The 24,881-nt window shown below is 39.5% G+C and overlaps 1 protein-coding gene across 4 annotated transcripts in view; it reads right to left on the bottom strand.

Annotated features, from left to right (window-relative positions):
• The window catches only part of LOC128685105 (MFS-type transporter SLC18B1-like), a 46,330-nt gene extending 21,449 nt beyond the window's left edge, over positions 1–24,881 (bottom strand). For all 4 annotated transcript variants that reach the window (XM_053771624.2, XM_053771623.2, XM_053771622.2 and 1 more), the window contains exons 1-7: positions 24,729–24,881; positions 16,899–17,029; positions 11,754–12,423; positions 10,903–11,095; positions 7,301–7,396; positions 6,727–6,800; positions 2,490–2,617 (exon numbers count right to left, since the gene is read on the bottom strand). In XM_053771624.2, coding sequence (XP_053627599.2) covers positions 2,490–2,617; positions 6,727–6,800; positions 7,301–7,396; positions 10,903–11,095; positions 11,754–12,423; positions 16,899–17,029; positions 24,729–24,820 — 1,384 coding nt within the window. In that variant the 5' untranslated portion in view covers positions 24,821–24,881. The remainder of the gene's footprint in view (positions 1–2,489; positions 2,618–6,726; positions 6,801–7,300; positions 7,397–10,902; positions 11,096–11,753; positions 12,424–16,898; positions 17,030–24,728) is intronic.

Here is a 24,881-nt window from a genome sequence, read left to right as displayed (position 1 = left end):
ATGAATTAAAAGTATTTTGTTCTCTAATGAGCTTCTACAGCTATCTTAATGATGGCAAAACAGATGTGAAAAGTGTAGAAAGGCAAAATGTTAATGAAGGTTTAAAGAGGAATAGATATTTTTGGTAGAGGACCAGCTTAAGGGACAGTTATGGTCGCTGACAATTCAATGGAAGTGTCTATGCCTGTGAATGGCTCTTGATCTAGAGAAGTGGAACCATCATCTCCTTTCCTGGATCAAACTTTAGATCATATACTGTATGACCTGTATGGGTTCAGAATTTCCCCTTGAACATACTACTATATGATCACTGTTATATCTTTGAAATTGGTCATCCTGTGTTATTTAACTATTGTAAGAGAAAATGTTCATCACTTAATATTATAGCGCGAAAGTCCCCGTTTATAGCTAAAATAGAGACTTTCGGCGTTATATTATTATCTGTTAATATATGAAAAATACCATGGTATTATCACTACAGTGGACCCCCGCTTAACGATCACCTCCAAATGCGACCAATTATGTAAGTGTATTTATGTAAGTGCGTTTGTACGTGTATGTTTGGGGGTCTGAAATGGACTAATCTACTTCACAATATTCCTTATGGGAAAAAAATCGGTCAGTACTGGCACCTGAACATACTACTGGAATGAAAAAAGTTCGTTAACCGGGGGTCCACTGTATTTTGTTATTATCGCTATTTTGTTATTATTATCTCTATTATTTTATTATTATTGTTAGGTAGGATTTCTTGTGTATATAGAGTTTAAGTCTCGGAACTATCCGGTGAATTGTTCAATTGTTTATGTCCGGCTGGCTGACATTTGGGTCAGCTGATCCAACCTGACGACGCGTCAACAGACTGGCAAGTAGTCAGTCCGCTCCCTGCTCTAGCCCTGACAACTGATCGTATATTGGCTCTTACGGTGTACAGTTTGAATGGTTTTGAGAATTGGACTATAGAGCTGACTCAGTTTGTTCCTAATTGCTCTGAAAGATTCTTTTGATATTTATATTCTTGGTCAGTTCAGTAATCCATAGAGATACTTTACGGCCAGATTCAAAGGTCTTGCCAAATCTTGTACCTTTTGTATTTTGAGTTTACAGTCTTATTAAGACAAAGACGTAAATGTTATTTAAGTCTTAATTACACGAAGAATAATTAAACTTCCTTATTAATGTGACATTTCCATGATTTTGAACTAAATGTATATGGTAAATTTATTGTACAAAGTATTAAGAGAGAAGATAAAGTATTGTATTTAAATACTTTAATAAATTTGAATATTACTCTATGGAGTTTCCCAGTTGAAATTATTTCCCCTAGACTAAAATACCTTTAAATAACTCGGATCCAAAAATCTTGTTGCATAAGAAATAAATGGTAACAGGCCATATTCTGAAGTTCTTTAAAAAATTTCTTATTTGCAACAATCACTGACATGACAAAGTTTAGCATCATTAAGAACATGTCATCCTTTGGATATTACACTTGCATTTTTGCAAATTAATAAAATTCTAAATGCTCTGATTCATACTGCTATTATTGTCACTAACATTTCAAGTACAATACAGTATTTTTTGGCATGCAAGGCACACGAGCACATAAGGCACGCGAGCACATAAGGCACGCGAGCACATAAGGCACGCGAGCACATAAGGCACGCGAGCACATAAGGCACGCAAGCACATAAGGCACGCAAGCACATAAGGCACACAAGCACATAAGGCACACAAGCACATAAGGCACACAAGGCACACAAGGCACACAAGGCACACAAGGCACACAAGGCACACAAGGCACACAAGGCACACAAGGCACACAAGGCACACAAGGCACACAAGGCACACAAGGCACACAAGGCACACAAGGCACACAAGCACACAAGCACACAAGCACACAAGGCACACAAGGCACACAAGCACACAAGGCACACAAGCACACAAGGCACACAAGCACACAAGGCACACAAGCACACAAGGCACACAAGCACATAAGGCACACAAGCACATAAGGCACACAAGCACATAAGGCACACAAGCACATAAGGCACACAAGCACATAAGGCACACAAGCACATAAGGCACACAAGCACATAAGGCACACAAGCACATAAGGCACACAAGCACATAAGGCACACAAGCATATAAGGCACACAAGCATATAAGGCACACAAGCATATAAGGCACACCCCAATTTTGGCAGGCATCTTCTGCCAAAACTAAAGATACAGTACTGGGTTAAAAATGAAAGTGAGCCAGTGGCTGACCACTTGTGCCCAAAGTAGACTTAGCAACAGTTATTCACAATGAAAAAGTTAGAAACACCAATTGCAGATAAAAGAATTAGATTTCAGTGGAATCTGTGCAGATTAAGTCTACAGTTAGTCTCCACTCTCCTGATTTGTATTATACAGAGCTTTCAGTTTCAGAATTTTTCAAGGTTAGCTTATAAAAGGATCCAAACAATGGCAGAACAAGAGACTCACTGGGAAAGAGAAGGGGAACAACAGCATAGATGACAGTGAGGAAGAAAGACGAGCCAATGGCAGTCATCAGCCGCAGGATGATGCTTGCCAATACGAACACTTCAGGTGTCCGTGCATAAGAAACCAACCTAAAAGAAAGGAACATGCATGAAGTAACTGCATACACAGTGTGATCAAGTGATTACATAGATGTGGATGACACAAGATTGTATTTTGTTATAGTTATGGGGAAACTAAACATGAAGGCTCATAGTGATTGGGGAATGGGCAATTATGTCTGATCAGAAAAGGGGGAAAGTAGATAATTCCTTGGATCAAGAATCCTTTGCTGGCACCAAGGTATACCTACTTTCTGCTCCCCCTTGAATGGCTTTCATCTTTCCTTATTTACAAAGTACTTTAACCACTTGGTTATTCAGTGCTGAGAACAATGTAACAAACACTGAATTTACATTATCAACTTCCTACTGTTCTTACAAATTCACATTTCATTAATCCTAATCACAAAGCAAGTAAAACTTTGCTAATTATATTTTTCACATTCTGCACTTCACATCCATTCATTCATTGTCAGTCAAGATCAGCAAATTTAAATGAAAGGGGAAATATCCCCACAGTTACTCTCAAGAGATGCAATGTTCTTAGTCAGGAAAGGACTGAGGAAAATAGCAACTCACTCAGACAAGAGGCCCCTACCCTTAGACACAAACCACTCAAACCTCACCACTGTCTAAAGGTGACCCAGTGGAGGGAAAGCACTCTTCTTTATAGGATGTTTAGTGCAAATTATTGTGGTTGGAAAATTGGCAAATTAGGTTCACTTTGAAGGGGCAAGAGCCTAATCTTTATAAATGAAAATAACCCTAGCACTTGTAAACTAATTAATATAGACCTATCATACAGGTGAAAAGGACTTTTGGAGTTGGTAACCAGAAATCTAAAGCCAAAACAGCAGTGCCTAAGCAGCTGTAATAAAGCTAACAGACTGCTTGGATTTATGTTAAGCATAAGCCACAGTATATAAGAGTATTATACAGCTCTTTACATAATAAGTAAGGCCTCATACAGATTGTACAACAGGTCATGTTTTTATACAGGATGGCTATCAGTGTACTAAAGAAATTAACACTAATCCACCAAATAGAGAATCTTTACTAAAAAGAGAACAAGAGCTCTGAACCTGCACCCTTTTGAAAAAGTTAGGATAAGGAGAGAACTTTTATAAAGTGGAAGATAGGTATAAATAATGAAGATATCAATAGGGTGCCTGGAGTATACCTGGAGAGGGTTTTAGGGGTCAATGCCCCTGTGGCCCGGTCTGTGACCAGGCTTTGCAGTGGATCAAGGCCTGATCAACCAGGCTGTTACTGTTAGCTGCACATAAACTGACGCATGAACCATAGCCTGGCTGGTCAGGTACCAACTTTAGATGCCTGTCCAGTGCTTTTTTGAAGACAGCCAGGGGTCTATTGGTAATCCCCCTTATGAATGCCAAGAGGCAGTTGAACAGTCTTGGGGCCCTTGACACTTTTTGTGTTGTCTTATAGTCTAATTATGGGGCCCCAACTTTTCATTGGGGGGGATGTTGCATCGCCTGCCAGGTCTTTTGCATTTGTAGGGAGTAATTTTCATGTGCAAATTTGGTACTGTACCAATCTCTGAGAATATGTAACAGAAAAAAATTAAACAATGGATTAAATTCTCATTTAGAGACATGGGAAAGTATGAGTTTGGAAATAACTGTAGGAGAGTGGAATAATCTGCCAAGTAGTGAATGAAGTTAGCATCTTTGGTAGCTTAAACATGGTTGTCCCTAACCATACAACCCCAGGTGCTTGAGCCTACCCTCCCTCATATATAACCACACATGCCGCCACCATGGTGATAACTACTCTTATGTCAATTTAAAAAAATAAATTTTATAATTCCCCCATTAATGTTACAGAAATATGAAGCATTACCATTCATGGTTACATACCTTAACTACTGTAAGGACTGTACTTAACTGACCACCAACTTGCTCAACCAAAAGAGCACTCTCAGCCTTTTAACATTTGATGTTACTGTATAGTGTACAGTAATGTACAAGCATTTCATTAAAGTTTTACTAATTCTGATAATGCATTCCTTGCTACTGTAACTTCCTCGGTCAGTAGAACTTTGGGTAGTCCTTTAGCCCATTGTATACCTTTAAGGAAGGGATTACCAGCAATGAGCTTCTTGGGAGGGACTTGCAGGTATGTGATATTAAATGAACACACCTTCCATGGAAGGCTGAAATGCTCTTGTTGTCTACAGTGATACAGTTCATGCGGGTTATAAAACTTAATGTAATTGCACGTTTTCACAATCCATTTAGATCCGTGTGTATTTACTTCTCGACACTTAGTAAGATTCATTATGACAGTTTCTGGTTCATTTCTTAACATTCTAATACCGAGTACAGTGTTAATCTTAACAATCCTATCACTGATACTAGAAATACCTAGCTCCTTCCTCATATTAAGAACCTTTGTAGATTTGGGACAGCCAAGAATAATTCTGAGAGCTTAATTTTGCATTAACTCCAAGGGTCGGAGATAACTTTCTCTAGCTAATATCAAGATGGGAGCAGCATAATCAATTAAGGACCCAACATAGGCTATGTACATCATTCTCACGATTCTCACATTAGCACCATAATTGGGGTTGTAGCCAGCAACAGCTTTGAGAGCATTTAGCCTATCTTTGCATTTCTTATTTAGTTGTGGTATAGTGGATTTGTTATAGGGTACATCTACACCAAGATATCTAAGTTTTAACGTAGCTAATGCTTTCACCCTGCAAATAGATGGGTGGGGGATGTCGTTTGCTTGTTAATATCTTTGTTTTAGAGAAGATGTTATGAGGCCTAGTCGATTACAAATTGCTTGAACTTCATTAAGAATGGCATTCAATTCTTATGCCCTGTTGTGTGGATCATGATGTCATCAGCATAGCTTATAGCTATATGTTAGGCGAGGCAGGTAGAGCATTTAGAAGAGCATTAATCAGAATATTAAATAGCATGGGACTGAGAACTCCTCACTGCGGTGTACCTAGGGACATTTCTTTAGACTCACTTCTAAAGCCTTGGTAGAGGACAGAGGATACTCTATTTGACAGGTATCCTATTATCCAGCATAGTAAGCTACCACCCATATTCATTTTGGCTAGTCATGTAGTATAACGGTTCTGTTTGCGATATCAAACGCAGATTTTAGATCAAGAAATGTGGTAAAACTAGTAGAGGTGTGTGCAGTGAGAAAGGTGGAAATACAGTTCTGCACACTTTTACCTTTCATGAACCCATAGAGGTAGGGGGAAAGTTGGTGTCTGATTCTGTAGGAAACAGAATATCAGTGGATATACGTAGGTTAATTTTGATGGTTTCCGGGTATTTTGTATTGGCCTTATATTCAGGAGCTCAAGTATCAACCAAAAAATTGATATGATTCCATCAGTAAGTTGAATATAGAGATAACATTTCATTCACAGAATCACAAAACCTACAGGAGTCATACAGCGAGTTGGGAATGATGAAGTTTAGAGAGTGCGAGAGTTTTTGACATAGTATATCACTTGGTACTCTTGAGAAGAAATACAACTCATAAAAATGTTCAAAAGGCTGATTTATATAAGAACTAATAGCATTAACTGTGAACGAAAGTTATTCAGGTTTGATTCAAGGGAGCTCAAATTCCTTGAATCAAGGCCCATCACTAGTATCCAAGCATTTCCCTTGAAGGAAAAAATGTTATACAGGCACATTTCTTTAAAGGGAGGGGGAAGGGAGTGACTGTATAAACCTGTGAAGGGCTCTCTATAAAGAATTCAAGCTACTCTTCCCTTCTTCAATTAAAAGTGATTCTCTCTCATTTTCCAGGCTAAGTCTTAGTGCTTTCCCATGAATAATATCAGATTACACAGGCACAGGGATGCAGGTTCATAAAGGCACAGGGACTGCAGTTTTGTAAAGTTGTGATAAGTAAACTAGATATAGTAGAAATTGGTAGTTTAAAAATTACTAATTAAGAGAAGCAAGATATTCTACAATAGTCTTAATTTTCTCCATTGTTTAAAAATACAGTAATAAAATTTGTGATGTGTAATGCATCACCTGATAATGGTTGTGCCCATAAAATGGGAAAGCCTGTCTTAATATTCATTACTTTTGGCAATACTGTAAGAGCTTCCAAAATTAAATTTTTTTACTTACCCAAAGCAGATATCAGAAAAGCCATTAAGGAAGATTCCCCCGATGTATGCAGTCCGCAAATTCATTAGTGGTAACTAGTTATTGTAGAAGATAATCATTATTGCTAATAAAATAAATAAATGCTGGGAGCGAGGGGACTAGTAACCCCTTGTGTATAAATTACTAAATGTTAAAAGGAAAACTTTATTAAAGTTTTTTTTGGGGTCACCCTGCCTCAGTGGGAGATGGTCAGTGTTAAAAAAAAAAAAAAAATAATTATGAAGAGCCTCAAAGACCAGAAGTCATTAGTTTATTCAAGTTCATATACATTAACATGAAGTAGATATTTTTTTAAGACAGGAACTTTTATATTGCAGTATTAGTAATTAAGAGAAATTACCAAAACTAAATTAAAAATGATTTTACTAAAACTGGTAATCACTGCAAGTTATGGAAAATAATGAGTCTACCCTAATGAAGCTGAAGAAGTAGTGATGTTATTTAATAATCATTGCATGGCATGGGAAACTATGAAACACGGCCATGAAAAACCATGAAATGCGAGGATCACGAGAATAGGAAAATCAGAACTCACAAATTTTCCAATGATGGGGGAGGTGATGACCAATGCCAGGGAGTACATACTGAATATGATGCCATCCAGAGTACTGCTCATGCCCATCTTTTGAACCTGAACCACAAGAGAGCACATTAATGCTAAGACAAGTCTGAGGTTTTTAAGCTACTGATTAATTAATTTCAGTTCCTACATTACTGGTAGAGTAAATATAAATGTATCATGTATCCTAAGACAGGCATCTGCAATGAATTAAACCAAGTCTGTCAACAGAAATCAAAGACATTCAAGAGCTAATTCCATTCAAAGTCTCAACCTGAGTCCACTGACACTGCTGAAGCTCTTGGTTCATAGTAGAATCACAGGCTGACACAACCAAACCTTATCTTTGACTAGCTAGTTAAGATAACCTTGGCTAAGAAGTAATACTTTCATTTTTACATAAAATAGGTGGGCTAAATGATTTACATCATAACTAAGTTTATTCAGGTACAGGTAAAATAAATAAACATACACAAATACAGTTACACAAATTACCATATATAGCAGCATATGTAATCCAAAAATTATAGGATGACAGGCTGCCAAAATGGTGGAAGGCTTTTTTTTTTTTGGGGGGGGGGGGGGGAATCCTTGATAGACTAATAATAGGGGGTTATCAGTATCTTAAATCAGAATAATGTTACTGGAAAAAATGCAAGTACAAATGTACATAATAATCTACTGTATACCCACCCAATATACTATATGCACAATTTAGTTAAACTGTAATAAGCACTGAAAATTAAGGAGTCAGTGTCTCTAAGGTTTATAGTATTAAATTATCAGGTATGCTACACAATGGTTTCAAACATATCTTTGACAGATTATAAACACTAATTTCCCAAAACTAGTTTATCTTTATAATCTGACAATATGAAAAAGCTACTACAGTGGAACCCCGAATATCAATTGCTGCGCTTATTGGCCAAATTGTATTTAGGCTGGTTTTTGGGCCGAAGTTTTGCTCTATTTCAGCCGGTGCCTCACAAATCAGCTGTATTAGACGTGTCAGTCCGCCTCCCACTGAGACGCCACGCGTAGGTGAGTCAGTCTCCCCGTGTCTCTCAGAATTAGCATATAGCCCATTCATTCTTCCAAATATTTCCTTAAAATCGATTGGTTTCTGTGCTTGTTTATTAAGTGGGACTGTGAAATAAGCCACCATGGGCCCAAAGAAAGTTCCTAGTGCCAGCCCTTTGGTAAAGAAAATGAGAAATATGATAGAATTGAAGAAAGAAATTGTAGAAAAAATACAAGTGGTGTGTGTGTTCTCAAGCTTGCCAGGATGTATGGCAAAAACAAATCAACAATCACTTGTATCCTGGCAAAGAAAGAACAAATCAAGGAAGTTGATGTGGCAAAATGGGTAAACATGTTAACAAAAAGGAGATCACAAACAATGGAAGGTATGGAGAGAGGCAGGGAGTGTAGCATGGAGGGAGGGAAGTAACCCCAGAGGGCTTCTATACCTGAAGTCCTTATGGAGGGGGATTCCCCTTCCAAGCAATACTCAGTCCCTCTCTCCTCCTCCCTGTCTTCCACAAGCCGACAAGTGTCTTCAATAAAGGTATGTAGCAGTTTTTAGCAAGCCACTAACCAGACGGAGTTGAAGATCTAAATGATTTTTTTATGAGAGAGCCACAGAATTTGGTAAACACAAGCCTATCTGATGTTATCCTGATGGCAAATGACTTCGAACAGGCGATAAATGACATGCCCATGCACTTTTCCCCAGGGCCAGACTCGTGGAACTCGGTTTTCATCAAGAACTCCAAAAAGCCCCTATCACGTGCTTTTAACATCCTATGGAGAGGGAGCATGGACACTGGGGTTATCCCACAGTTACTAAAAACAACAAACATAGCCCCACTCCACAAAGAGAGCAGTAAAGCAATTGCAAAGAACCACAGATTGATAGCACTATGATCCCATATCATAAAAATCTTTGAAAGGGTCCTAAGAAGCAAGATCACCACCCATCTAGATACCCATCAATTACACAACCCAGGGCAACATGGGTTTAGAGCAAGTCGCTCCTGTCTGTCCCAACAACTGGATCACTATGACAAGGTCCTAGACGCATTAGAAGACAAAAAAATGCAGATGTAGTATATACAGACTTTGCAAAAGCCTTCGACAAGTGTGACCATGGCGTAATAGCGCACAAAATGCGTGGTAAAGAAATAACAGGAAAAGTTGGTAGATAGATCTATAATTTCCTCACAAACAGAACACAGAGAGTAATAGTCAACAGAGTAAAGTCTGAGGCGGCTACAGTGAAAAGCTCTGTTCCGAAAGGCACAGTACTCTCTTGTTTCTCATCCTCATATCTGACAGACAAGGATGTCAGCCACAGCACCGTGTCTTCCTTTGCAGATGACACCCAAATCTGCATGACAGTGTCTTCCATTGCAGACACTGCAAGGCTCCAGGCAGACATCAACCAAATCATTCAATGGGCTGCAGAAAGCAATATGAAGTTCAACGATGAGAAATTTCAATTACTCCGATATGGTAAACATGAGGAAATTAAAACTACACCAGAGTATAAAACAAATTCCAGCCACAAAATAGAGCGAAAAACTAACGTCAAAGACCTGGGAGAGATCATGTCGGAGTATCTCGCCTTCAAAGACCATAACATCGTATCAATCGCATCTGCTAGAAAAATGACAGGATGGATAATGAGAACCTTCAAAACTAGGGATGCCAAGCCCATGATGACACTCTTCAGGTCGCTTGTTTTATCTAGGCTGGAATATTGCTGCACACTAACAGCACCTTTCAAGGTAGGTGAAACTGCTGACCTAGAAAATGTACAGAGAGCACTTGAAGTTCCTGAACCTGTACTCCCTGGAATGCAGGCGGGAGAGATACACGATTATATACACCTGGAAAATCCTAGAGGGAGTAGTACCGAACTTGCAAACGAAAATCACTCGCTACGAAAGCAAAAGACTCGGCAGACGATGCAACATCCCCCAATGAAAAGCAGGGGTGTCACTAGCATGCTAAGAGACAACACAATAAGTGTCAGGGGCCCAAGACTGTTCAACTGCCTCCCAGCATACATAAGGGGGATTACCAATAGACCCCTGGCTGTCTTCAAGCAGGCACTGGACAAGCACCTAAAATTGGTAACTAACCAGCTGGGCTGTGGCTCGGATGTTGGACTGCGTGCAGCCAGCAGTAACAGCCTGGTTGATCAGGCTCTGATCCACCATGAGGCCTGGTCATAGACCGGGCCGTGGGGGCGTTGATCCCGGGAACTCTCTCCAGGTAAACAGTGATTTAAATGTTCCTTTATTTTATTTAGTTCTCATTGTTTTGTGCATGTAAAACTATAATTAATCTTTAAATAATGTATTTTTTTTTTAATATTTTTGAATGTCTGGAATGGATTAATTGTATTCACATTAATTCTTGTGGGAAGTATTGCTTCGAATTTAGGCCTTTTCAAATTTAACCGATCTTCTGTAACGGATTACAGCCGATATTCGGGGTCCCATTGAATTTAGCAAAGGCAAGAGCCATTATCAATGCACTGTCACATGAATCACAAGATTTAAGTTACCAACCTGATGTGGGAAGAATGGGGCCATGATGGAGAGAGAGGCATAAGAGAAGAAGACTACAAGGAGCATGGAGGAGAGGATTGTCATTTGCTTCTTGGTGAAGTTGTAGCAGCCCCAAATGGTACCATGGCTCTCTATCACATCTTCCTCTCTCACTCCTGCCTCCTGACTTACCCTGCCATCTCCCAGCAACTCCCTGCAAAATGTGTTGCTGTAAACAAAGTACATAAATGTGCAATGTTGGTAATATGAAAATTAGTCAATGAGACTGGAGAAACCCCACTTGGAGGAGACATTAAAACATGCAAAGAGGCTGCAAAGTATCTTTAACCGAACTCCTCTTCAGCACACTTTTCATTTTTAACATCAATTATATTTATTCGTGGGTTTCTTTATTCCCAATAAGTGAACATTTATAAATCACATGAGCACTAACAAGGAAATACTCAATTATGGATTAAAGTGAACTATATTATTATACTAATCAAAAGGAAGTGCTAAACCTACCAGGGTCATACAGCACTAATAAAGTGAACTATAATATGAAGTTTTTTATGTATAAAAACTCCAAGTGCATGATTATGGAGCTCAACAAAAAGTGTTCACTGCATTGGATGGCAAGACTCGCCTGCTAATATTGTAAAACCCATTATCAAGCAAGCAATGCACATACCCAACAGCTACAGATAACAGCCTCTTCTCATCACCTTACCAACTTTTTATGTACATAATGTCACATAGCATTACTCTTACTTGATAAAACTTTTAGAGCAAACCTTCACCAAATGAAGGTTTGATCTGCACATAGTGGCCTTTTCCAAAATATTGCATTTTTAAAAAAGACAAATAAATACCTGTGAGTGGTATTAACACAAGACTCCTGACAGGGAATCATAAGGGCCTGGACCACATGCTGATCACAGAGCTTACCAACCCCAGGCTGGGTAAACCCTTGGAAAGGAGCCTCTGAAATGGAGTGTGCACAGTCTTGTTCAACTTGTTGAGTAAGGTTTTGGTTGGAAGCCTTCACGTAAGAGTGATCTACTGCTTGGTTAGAAGCTTGAGTGAAGGACTGAGAAAGATTGGAATCAGAGAGGGAAGACAGCTCAGTGGTATGTCCATGGGCAGGGACAGAGGTGTAGGCTGGAGGGTGGGCAGGGTACAAGGCAGAAAAGAAATCTGAATTTGATGGGGACTCAGAGAGAGGTTCACTGGTGCTCTGGACAAGACTAGTCACTGGGACAGCAGGGCTGCTCAGTACCACGACAGAGGGCAAAGATTTGGAGGTGGCAACCGAAACCCAGAATGATGGTATGGATGTGGTGGGTGGAGGAACATTGGTCTGGGATGATGTAGAGACTGTGAATGGAGGAACAGAGGCCTGGAGGGGGACAGTGGTAGTAGTAGAGGCTGAAATATGATAGGAGTCCATCACTTTCTGTAAAGGTGGCTGTTGCAGTTTACTTCCTGGATTTCCATCCATAAGGCACCCTGACATCACTGAGACTTCTGCCACAGCAACACCTGTTCAAGGAACACAAAATTTAAATTGTTTACGATTTTTGCTTATTATTACTGCTCATTTGTTTTATTAATTATAAAAGTATCACATCATTATTATTATTTTCAAATAAGTAATAAACATGTATTGTAGGGGTGAAACACCAGAGAAATGGGAAACAGCCTGATGTGACCAAAGGAAGGAAGGGTTCCTCCAAATTATTTTACAAAGTTGAATTTAAAGTCCAAGAGCGGTTATCCTACATAAACTCATTTAGAAGTCCTGCCCTATTTAAGGTACAGTAATACTGCCTGGGATGCAATGCACAACAGTCTGCTGATATCCAGGTACCTACTCACTCCAGGATCAAATCCAGGTCCCTCAGTTAAAAGATGATAGTGATTTAGATTTTTGGGACAGAAGTAGCTAGTTTATTGTGCACCCATATTCATCCTGTGGACGGTAGTGCAAGAGAATATGGATACACAAAAGGCCTAGGAACTAGGCCCCAAAAGGATTAACAGGTGTACATATGGATTTATATCTACAGCTCACTTGTCTGTTATAAGCAAATTTAGGAAATTTCCTTAGTATATCTGGTATCTTATTTTCATTAATAAGAAATCTTGACATGTCACATAGGTTATTATACTGTATCTATATTCTTCAATAAGTGGACAATTATGCACAATGTTCAAGAGTGACCATATGCCTGACCACATAACTTGCATTTAGTGTGATAATCATCTGTATGTCTCCCAAACTGCCAGTAGTAGTATTTGTAACCAAGCCTAAACCTGGCCACTACATCAGTCTGTCTGTGTTCACATTGCAAGTTGCTCTATAAACCTACTTATCTACGTTCATGTTATAGTGGGTTATAGATCTACTGAGACTAACTGCATTCCTATACCAATCATTTTCATTATTTACTTCTCTCCTAAAATTATTCCTAATGCTAGACACAGATTTACCAAAGTTATATTCTTGGTTAACATATCAACTTTATCGCTAACACTCAAGCCACAAATTCTTTACATCGAGTGCTTTACTAGACAATGCTAATTATGTGCCATATTACATTTATGGGGAAGTGCTAAAGTGGTAGGACTTCACTTATCTTACAAAATCTCAAATATCCAGCTAAAGCAAGGTGTGCATTTTTTTTAACACACCAGCAATCTCCAACCGAGGTAGGGTGACCCAAAAAATAAACTTTCACTATCATTCACTATTGCCTTGCATGCATTTATACTTTAATATTTAGAACCTTTGCCTCCTATCACGTGCTTTTAACATCCTATGGAGAGGAAGCATGGACACTAGGGTCGTCCCACAGTTACTAAAAACAACAGACATAGCCCCACTCCACAAAGGGGGCAGTAAAGCAATAGCAAAGAACTACAGACCGAGAGTGCTAACATCACATATAAAAATCTTTGAAAGGGTTCTAAGAAGCAAGATCGCCACCCATCTAGATACCCATCGGTTACACAACCCAGGGCAGGATGGGTTTAGAGCAGGTCGTTCCTGTCTGTCCCAACTACAGGATTACTACGACAAGGTCCTGGATGCACTAGAAGACAAAAAGAATGCAGATGTAATATACACAGACTTTGCAAAAGACTTCAGCAAGTGTGACCATGGCGTAATAGTGCACAAAATGCGTGCCAAAGGAATAACAGGAAAAGTTGGCAGATGGATGTATAATTTCCTGACAAATAGAACACAAAGAGTAGTAGTCAACAGAGTAAGGTTTGAGGCAGCTACGGTGAAAAGCTCTGTTCTGCAAGGCACAGTACTCGCTCCCATCTTGTTCCTCATCCTCATATCAGACAGACAGGAATATAAGCCACAGTGCCGTGTCTTCCTTTGCAGATGACACCTGAATCTGCATGACAGTATCTTCCATTGAAGACACTGCAAGGCTCAAGGCAGACATCTACTAAATCTTTCAATGGGCTGCAGAAAACAATATGAAGTTCAACGATGAGAAATTTCAATTATTCCGATATGGTAAATGTGAGGAAATTAAAACTTCATCAGAGTATAAATAAATTCCAACCACACAATAGAGCGAAAAACTAACGTCAAAGACCTGGGAGTGATCATGTCGGAGTATCTCACCTTCAACGACCATAACATTGTATCAATCGCATCTGCTAGAAAAATGACAGGATGGATAATGAGAGCCTTCAAAACTAGGGATGCAAAGCCCATGATGACACTCTTCAGGTCACTTGTTCTATCTAGGCTGGAATATTGCTGCACACTAACAGCATCTTTCAAGGCAGGTGAAAATGGTACTAGTCCTAGAGGGACTAGTACCGAACTTGCACACTAAAATCACTCACAACGAAAGCAAAAGACTCAGCAGACGATGCAACATCCCCCCAATGAAAAGCAGGGGTGCCACTAGCACGTTAAGAGACAACACAATAAGTGTCAGGGGCCCAAGACTGTTCAACTGCCTTCCAGCATACATAAGGGGGATTACCAATAGACCCCTATCTGTCTTCAAGCAGGCACCGGACATGCACCTAAAGTCGGTACCTAACCAGCCGGGCTGTGGTTCGTACGTTGGCTTGCATGCAGCAGGCAGTAACAGTCTAGTTGATCAGGCCCTGATCCACCATGATGCCTGGCCACAGACCAGGCAAGGCGGGCGTTGACCCTCGGAACTCTCTCCAGGTCAACTCCAGGGGATCTTAACTGTTATGCTCATAGGAAGAGCTAAGCTATGGGGATCATAATAAATAAATTTATATATATATATATATATATATATATATATATATATATATATATATATATATATATATATATATATATATATATATATATTATATACACATTTTTTTTTTCAAAAAGTCGGCCGTCTCCCACCGAGGCAGGGTGACCCAAAAAAGAAAGAAAATCCCCAAAAAGAAGATACTTTCATCATTCAACACTTTCACCACACTCACACATTATCACTGCTTTTGCAGAGGTGCTCAGAATACAACAGTTTAGAAGCATAAACGTATAAAGATACACAACATATCCCTCCAAACTGCCAATATCCCAAACCCCTCCTTTAAAGTGCAGGCATTGTACTTCCCATTTCCAGGACTCTAGTCCGACTATATGAAAATAACCGGTTTCCCTGAATCCCTAAACTAAATATTACCCTGCTCACACTCCAACAGATCGTCAGGTCCCAAGTATCATTCGTCTCCATTCACTCCTAACACGCTCATGCACGCTTGCTGGAAATCCAAGCCCCTCGCCCACAAAACCTCCTTTACCCCCTCTTTCCAACCCTTTCGAGGACGACCCCTACCCCTCCTTCCTTCCCCTATAGATTTATATGCTTTCCATGTCATTCTACTTTGATCCATTCTCTCTAAATGACCAAACCACCTCAACAACCCCTCTTCTGCCCTCTGACTATTAACTCCACACCTTCTCCTAATTTCCACACTCCGAATTTTCTGCATAATATTTACACCACACATTGCCCTTAGACAGGACATCTCCACTGCCTCCAACCCTCTCCTCGCTGCTGCATTTACCACCCAAGCTTCACATCCATATAAGTGTTGGTACTACTATACTTTCATACATTCCCTTCTATATCTATAATATATATATATATATATATATATATATATATATATATATATATATATATATATATATATTTATATATTTATTTATATATATATATATATATATATATATATATATATATATATATATATATATATATATATAATATATATATATATCTTTCCGCTTTCTTTGTGGCCAATCTTCATTGTTCGACTTTCCTTATATTATTTAATGCTTCATGCAAATTTACAAATGCTATTTTCTTTATTATACGGTTAATACAAACCTATAAAATGTTTTACTACAAATAAGCCAATTAAAAAGGAACCGATTTGTTTGGCAAACAGATTACCTTCAAGATTTTGTCCGAGTGTCTACTTTAGTGGAGAGTGACATTCATCTTGGCTGAGAGTCAACATACGCCCGAGATAAGAAAGTATAACTTTATATTTCTGTTTTTTTTCTAGAGTGTTGGTAGGTGACCTTGTTTAGCTCTAAAATATGTTGGGTAAAATAGACAAGTGCAAGTAATGCGACATTTTACTGTGGCAACGCTTCGCTCTCCAGGAGCTTTTTGTCGCTCCTGGAGCGCAAAACGTTGCCACAAAATATCACATTAGTTGCACTTGTGTCCTTTTTACCTAATATATTGTCGGTAATTCTACCAACATTAATACAGCTTCAAAATATACAGCATCTGTTCATGTTTTGTGTTAATATCACAAAGTAATTTGTATTATTAATGCAAGCAAATTCTTTGGTTATATTAAACTTACTGAGGTCAAGTTGTTTTATTAAACAGGTAAGTGGTAAATCGCAAGGTGAAATTGTTATTAATATAATTCTATACATATACGTATTAATCCAAATTAAAACAATATAAAAACCAATAAAAAAAACTTACCATTAGCCATACAAGTGTTCAGTGGAGGTATTAAGACTGTGGTATCCCTCTCCAAAGTATCCAGAGCATCATCCAAAGTACTCAGAGCAGCATCACCAGTACCTGCCCTGGGCTCCACACCCTGACAATCCCTTGGTGAATGAGAATTAGACTGATAATCAAAAACAGTTATTCCAGGTAAGATATCGTATGAATAGGTTTATATACTGTATTATTCACAACACAATGCTAAACCTTATAAGGGTAATTTAGCACAGGTCAGGAGAGGGACTCTTGAGAAGAGCAGCAGCATTTACCTGGAGTTTACCTGGAGAGAGTTCCGGGGGTCAACGGCCCAGCGGCCCGCTCTGTGACCAGGCCTCCTGGTGGATCAGAGTCTGATCAACCAGGCTGTTGCTGCTGGCTGCACGCAAACCAACGTACGAGCCACAGCCCGGCTGGTCAGGAACCGACTTTAGGTGCTTGTCCAGTGCCAGCTTGAAGACTGCCAGGGGTCTGTTGGTAATCCCCCCTCATGTATGCTGGGAGGCAGTTGAACAGTCTCGGGCCAATGACACTTATTGTATTGTCTCTTAACGCACTAGTGACACCCCTGCTTTTCATTGGGGGGATGTTGCATCGTCTGCCAAGTCTTTTGCTTTCGTAGTGAGTGATTTTCGTGTGCAAGTTCGGTACTAGTCCCTCTAGGATTTTCCAGGTGTATAAAATCATGTATCTCTCCCGCCTGCGTTCCAGGGAATACAGGTTCAGGAACCTCAAGTGCTCCCAGTAATTGAGGTGTTTTATCTCCGTTATGCGCGCCGTGAAGGTTCTCTGTACATTTTCTAGGTCAGCAATTTCACCTGCCTTGAAAGGTGCTGTTAGTGTGCAGCAATATTCCAGCCTAGATAGAACAAGTGACCTGAAGAGTGTCATCATGGGCTTGGCCTCCCTAGTTTTGAAGGTTCTCATTATCCATCCTGCCATTTTTCTAGCAGATGCGATTAATACAATGTTATGGTCCTTGAAGGTGAGATCCTCCGACATGATCACTCCCAGGTCTTTGACTTTGGTGTTTCGCTCTATTTTGTGGCCAGAATTTGTTTTGTACTCTGATGAAGATTTAATTTCCTCGTGTTTACCATATCTGAGTAATTGAAATTTCTCATCGTTGAACTTCATATTGTTTTCTGCAGCCCACTGAAAGATTTGGTTGATGTCCGCCTGGAGCCTTGCAGTGTCTGCAATGGAAGACACTGTCATGCAGATTAGGGTGTCATCTGCAAAGGAAGACACGGTGCTGTGGCTGACATCCTTGTCTATGTCGGATATGAGGATGAGGAACAAGATGGGAGCGAGTACTGTGCCTTGTGGAACAGAGCTTTTCACCGTAGCTGCCTTGGACTTTACTCTGTTGACGACTACTCTGTGTTGTTAGTGAGGAAATTATAGATCCATCGACCGACTTTTCGTTATTCCTTTAGCACGCATTTTGTGCGCTATTACGCCATGGTCACACTTGTCGAAGGCTTTTGCAAAGTCTGTATATATTACATCTGCATTCTTTTTGTCTTCTAGTGCATTTAGGACCTTGTCGTAGTGATCCAATAGTTGAGACAGACAGGAGCGACCTGTTCTAAACCCATGTTGCCCTGGGTTGTGTAACTGATGGGTTTCTAGATGGGTGGTGATCTTGCTTCTTAGGACCCTTTCAAAGATTTTTATGATATGGGATGTTAGTGCTATCGGTCTGTAGTTCTTTGCTGTTGCTTTACTGCCCCCTTTGTGGAGTGGGGCTATGTCTGTTGTTTTTAGTAACTGTGGGACGACCCCCGTGTCCATGCTCCCTCTCCATAGGATGGAAAAGGCTCGTGATAGGGGCTTCTTGCAGTTCTTGATGAACACGGAGTTCCATGAGTCTGGCCCTGGGCCAGAGTGCATGGGCATGTCATTTATCGCCTGTTCGAAGTCATTTGGCGTCAGGATAACATCGGATAGGCTTGTGTTAACCAAATTTTGTGGCTCTCATAAAAAAATCATTTTGATCTTCGACTCTCAGTCTGGTTAGCGGCTTGCTAAAAACTGAGTCATATTGGGACTTGAGTAGCTCACTCATTTCCTTGCTGTCATCTGTGTAGGACCCATCTTGTTTGGTGACAAATTTAAAACAGCTTGAAGAGTTGGCAAAATAAATGAAGAAACCATTTCTCTAAATGAGAAGGCCAGACAAGTGAACACAAGCACAGAGTACGAAATGCAGTTATACCGAATTCTTAGTAGGAGCATACAAGTTAATATGTTTAGAACAGTTCGCAATGTCCCGTGGCTTGGTCTGCAACGCACCCAAGCACCCTCCCCCCCACACAGCCCATGGTTTAATCCCCGGCATGGTAACCTTGGGGATGTCTCCTCACATGTATGCACTTAATGTCCCTGCTCACCTCGCAATAAATACTTGAATATTAGTCGCTTGGTGTGGGTCGCATTATGGGAGACGAGATTGAAGGACCACCAATGGGACTAAGACAGTCCTCTATAACGCACTGACTTTCTTGGGTTACACTGGGCGGCTAACCTTCTCCCGGGTTAAAAATCCCAGCAAATCTTATCTTCCCTATATAAATCCTAACCCCCATGGTACTGAAGCCCCCCCTCTCTGTTTTCTTAATTGCAAGAAGTTGATGGGGAACTTTTTTTTTTTAATAAATAGAATACAGTCTTCGACATTTCTAAAATCAGTGCTCTAACAAATCCACGAGCTGCAGAAAAAAAAAATATTACAAAGATTATGTACGCTGATGGCTCCCTTAAGAGCTATAAGCATAGTCTGTGATAGTTTTCTTTGATCTAAGGTCGTGTGTGTAAGTTTATTCAGGTATACAGAAATATAATTACATATATTATCATACATAGTAGAATATGTGTAGAGAACGTAGGATAACTCAAAAAATTGAGAGAGAGAGAGACAGACAGATATTGACTGATTTTCCAGAGTACTGATTTTTGGAAGTAATCGAAGTTGAGGACTGCTCAATTAGTTTCTTTGGGAGGTTAGGTGTTAGTTTAATATGTTTATTATGCACCCCATACCCATCCAGTGGGCGGTAGTCAAAAGATTACAGAGGTACATAATGGGTCCAGGGACTGGGCCTCAAAGTTTTGATAGCTGAGCAAGTTACAGAGGTAATGAATTCACAATTTACAAAGGTAATGAACTCACAATTTACAAAGGTAATGAACTCCAGGTAGGTCTAGTCACAATCATGACAAGTTACAAAGGTATTTACAGATTACAGAGGTACACAGTGGGTCCAGGGACTGGGCTCCAAAGTTTTGATGGCTGAACTAGGTACAAGGTAATGAACTCACAAGTTGCAAAGGTAATGAATACTGTAAGAATGGTTACTTACGTGTATACATGGCTGCAATCATGAACAAATTTTAGAGTAATGAGCTATTCACACTTCCACACCCGGTCACAACTGTAGCGAGTTATTGGTGCAAATGTTGATTGCTGAGTCTCTCTCTCTCTCACACACACACACACACACACACACACACACACACACACACACACACACACACACACACAATCACACACAATCACACACAATCACACACAATCACACACACAAACTCATACACACGCACACACACTCATACACACATACTCACACACACACACACACACACACACACTCACACACACAAACACACAAACACACACACATGTGGTAATGCTTTATTTACAGCTAGCAAAGTCAGGGTATTTCTCCAGAATGGTCTGTAATATACCACTGTGGATAAAATACTTAGCCATTTCTTGAACACTTCTGAGTGAGTTGTTTCTAAATTCATTAATTTTATCGCACTCCAGTACATAATGACGCAGGGTGTGACAATAGTCCATCTGGCAAAGTTTACATTTCGTTTGGTCTACATCTGGTGGTGGTGATTTAACCTGCCAAAGATACTTGTAACCCAGCCGGAGCCGGGCGGTAGTGACATCCAAGAGTCTGCTTATTTTGTTGGATGCACCATAGACAGGTTAGGTGGGCACAGTGATATCAAAACTTATCATCTGCCAGGGTGGCAGGAAATACTGTTGTTTCCTACCATGATACAGTTCACGTAGTCAAAAATTTTTGTATGTAGCTGTTATTTAAAATCCATTTGGATTCCCTTGTCCCATGATATTATATGCTCTAGTAATTCTGTTCGGAACAGTTTTCATCACCAGGAAGCAGCTTCAGTTCTATCATGATACTGATTTCACTTATGTTATCAGCAACACTAGGCATATCTAATTCGTTCCTGATATTAAGTATTCTTGTGGTTATAGGGCAGCCCAGGATAATTCTTAAGGCTTCACCGTGAGTTTTTTTTTCTCTAGTCTTTCAATGGTTCTATTGTGTTTCGGGACAAACTGGTGCATGGTAATCTACCAACGATCTTATGTAATGCTTGGTACATTATTTTTGCAATTTTAACATTTGCTCCATATTTGGGATTATACCCCTACAACAGTTCTGAAAACTTCAAGTCTGTCTTATATTGATGTTAATTTTATTCACAGCTATTAGTGTATATGGATATTTACAGGACAATTAATAGGTCTGCCATAGACTTTTTTGATGGTCCACTTTTACTGTCTTAAATACTTCTTTGATCTTTTCTGCAGAAATTATAAAGCCAAGATTATCACAGACATACTGTATGATTTAGAGGTTTGCCTTTCACAACACGTATTGATATACACAATATCAACGTAGCGTACGTCAGCGTGCGTGCGGCCAGCAGTAATAGCCTGGTTGATCAGACCCTGATCCACCATGAGGCCTGGTCTCAGACCGGGCCGCGGGGGCGTTGAACCCCGAAACCCTCTCCAGGTAAACTTTTGTGTGTGTGTGTGTGTGTGTGTGTGTGTGTGTGTGTGTGTGTGTGTGTGTGTGTGTGTGTACGCTTGTGTGTGTGTACGCTTGTGTGCGTGTGCGCCCTCGTGTGCGCGCGCTCGTGTGGGTGTATGATCCACTTAATATTTGTATTTATAACTCATTACAATTGTGACCGGGTGTGGACATATCAGTGGCTCATTACTTTGTAATTTGTTCATGACTGTAACCATGTATAGGAGTGTAAATGGTTCATTACCTTTGTAACTTGCCATGATTGTGACCAGATCTACCTGGAGTTCATTACCTTTGTAACTAGTTCAGCTATCATAACTTTGGGGTCCAGTCCCTGGACCCATTATGTACCTTTGCAATCTTTAGACTACCTCCCACACCATGGGTATGGGGTGCATTGTTATGCTACAAATTTGTTACTATAATGTTTATTTGAAATACTCATTTGTACTTCATGTTGTAATTTGTTTACTGTAATCTTAAGTTACTTTTAAGCCTGCCTATAATGATCTGCATACAAGGGGCTTTTGGTATGTACACCCAATCACTATTTCTTTGTACAACTATGTATCGTGTCCAAATAAATAAACTAAACCGATATACCCACACGAGCGCGCGCACGCGCCCACACACGAGGGCGCGCACGCACGCACAACTAGTTTATTGCGAACCTGTTTCGTCCTGTGAGCAGCAGTGCAGAAAACAAGATCACAAAGGTCTATGGGTTTTTATGCTGTATAGTCCTTGTGGCTTAGCGCTTCTTTTTGATTATAATAATAATAATATGGGTTTTTATCAGACTCCACTGGGCATTGTTACGTCACACAAAATATATATTAGTCATTTCATGTTTTACAATGTCTTCATATAGATAATGAACATAAAATATGAAATTAGTCTCAAACATTTAATATCTTATTTATTAGTTACGTATCACTAAAACATTAGTCTTGAAAAAGGGTTGCAGACTTCAAAAATGATTCATCTAGTAGATGCAAAACTTGAGTAGACAAGATTTCATTCATCATATTAAGAAGAGTGTTTTGCCATAGCTTATAAGGTTTGCATAAAGATGTTTCGGAAAGGCTGGATGTTTGGACACTAAGATATAGTACTCGTGTATGGGCCTGTATGTCCTGGCACTTTGCATTTTGTTATTGACACCCTCACAAACCAAACTGCCAGAGAGACATATAGCCTAGTCTTAGTCTGGCAATAACATCTCTGATAATACTGTATGGAGAATGTCAATGACAAAATGTACAGTTTGGGGACAGAGACGGGGTCATGTAGTGAAGCATTAAATGTTAGTGTCCAAACAACGAACCTTTCAGACACACCTCCATGTGAACCTAACAGTATGTGGCAAACTCTCATTGTTATTGATAGGATAACTAAAATCTTGAGGTTGTATCCACATTTTGCATCGATTAAATGAATGAATGGTTTTTATAGAGGAAATTACGATTCAATTATGACCATTGTTTTTTAATGTTAATAAAATATTTTTCTGAGATTTATTCTATACTGCATTATGTAAACTATATGAAGTAACCGTAAAATATGAAATGGCTAATATTTCTTTCTAGTGATGTAACAATGCTCAGTGGGGTCTAACAAAGACCCATTGTGACTTTTTTGTTCATTATAATCAAGGGAAAGCGCTAAACCCGTAGGGTTATACAGCGCCGGGGGAGATGTGGAAGGCATTCAGGATTAATTCGGGGAACTGGAGCACAGATCCAATTCCCTAAATCAAGAGCCCCTCACCAACATCAAGGAACCTTCCGTGAGGGGACTTTTATGTTCAACCGGTCGCAGGATGATCATGGGATGCACAAACTAGCAGCTCAGGTGGATCAACTAACATAACTATGGTTGCAGTAGCTACGGCACTACAAAATATTTTGCTTATTACTGTGTTTGTTTTTTTTTCCTCCCGCAAAGTATTTTGCTTGGCGTTGTATCGACTACACGGGAATCAAAAGCTACATAGTACATTATAGCTATAATACTTTGTATCCGAAAACAGGGATTAAAGTACACTAGACACTTATTGTTATACATAATACCCTGCGTTATATACAAAATGAATCTAACTTGACAAAAAAAATAAAGCATTTATGTGGAAAATACTGTATATTTTCCGGAAATACGGTAATTTATAGGTAAATGGATGCCATATATTGTATTTAATAAAAGTGTATTTTTAAAAAGGGGAGTCGCCATTTTTGTTTTTCAATTGAGTAACAGACATTAGTAATGGGAAGAACTTTTCGTGCTCTAGAGGTTAAATTTGGGCTGACACCTCTCAAATAGGAGCCTAAATTGTTGGATGTGCATTCCTGCATAATTTGAGTATCAGGCGACAGGACAGGGCAACTCCAGGAACCTCAGACAAGCTGTCTAATTTATGTTTAAATTCTGGCCAGTAAATTTTTCATAAATGTAGGCAAAAGGGGGGGTGGGTCCTGTACATGACACATTAATCTCCAGTCAAATTGGTGAGTGTTATGATTAAGATATTCTCTTTGTTATATAAATGTGTGTATATACTATAATCTTTTTAATTTTAATATACAGTCCACAAATTTATATATTTACCAGCATTCCTGGTGATGCATATTTCATTTAATTAATAGGTCCAGAGCAACTTGTGGATATGACAGTGGTTGGTATCGAAGGGGGACATTTTTTGCGACCTAGGTGTCCCAAATTCCTACTTGTCTAACTGATAAATAATAATTATCTATGTTCATTTACTGTTATGTATATAATGATACATCCAAGTAAATGCAATTTTCCACAATTTATGACCCTGGACTTTACCATACCTTCATCCATTTCACAACCTCTACATCCACCCATTTCACAACCTCTACATCCATCCACTTCACAACCTCTACATCCATCCATTTCACAACCGTATATGTATAATACTCACATAGCTACAAAAATTAGCTGAGCAGAAACAATCCTCTCTCTCTCGCTCTCTTTACACTCATTCAGTTTCCTCACAGCCTTGTTGTTGACCATGACTGAAAAGGTTTAGGAGTTTAGGAAGAAATGAAGGCTGACACAGCCTAAGGTTATTAGT

This window comes from Cherax quadricarinatus, chromosome 5, assembly GCF_038502225.1.
Source record: "Cherax quadricarinatus isolate ZL_2023a chromosome 5, ASM3850222v1, whole genome shotgun sequence".
Classification (NCBI taxonomy): Eukaryota; Metazoa; Arthropoda; class Malacostraca; order Decapoda; family Parastacidae; genus Cherax; species Cherax quadricarinatus.
This window is presented reverse-complemented; position numbering and strand designations above follow the sequence as displayed.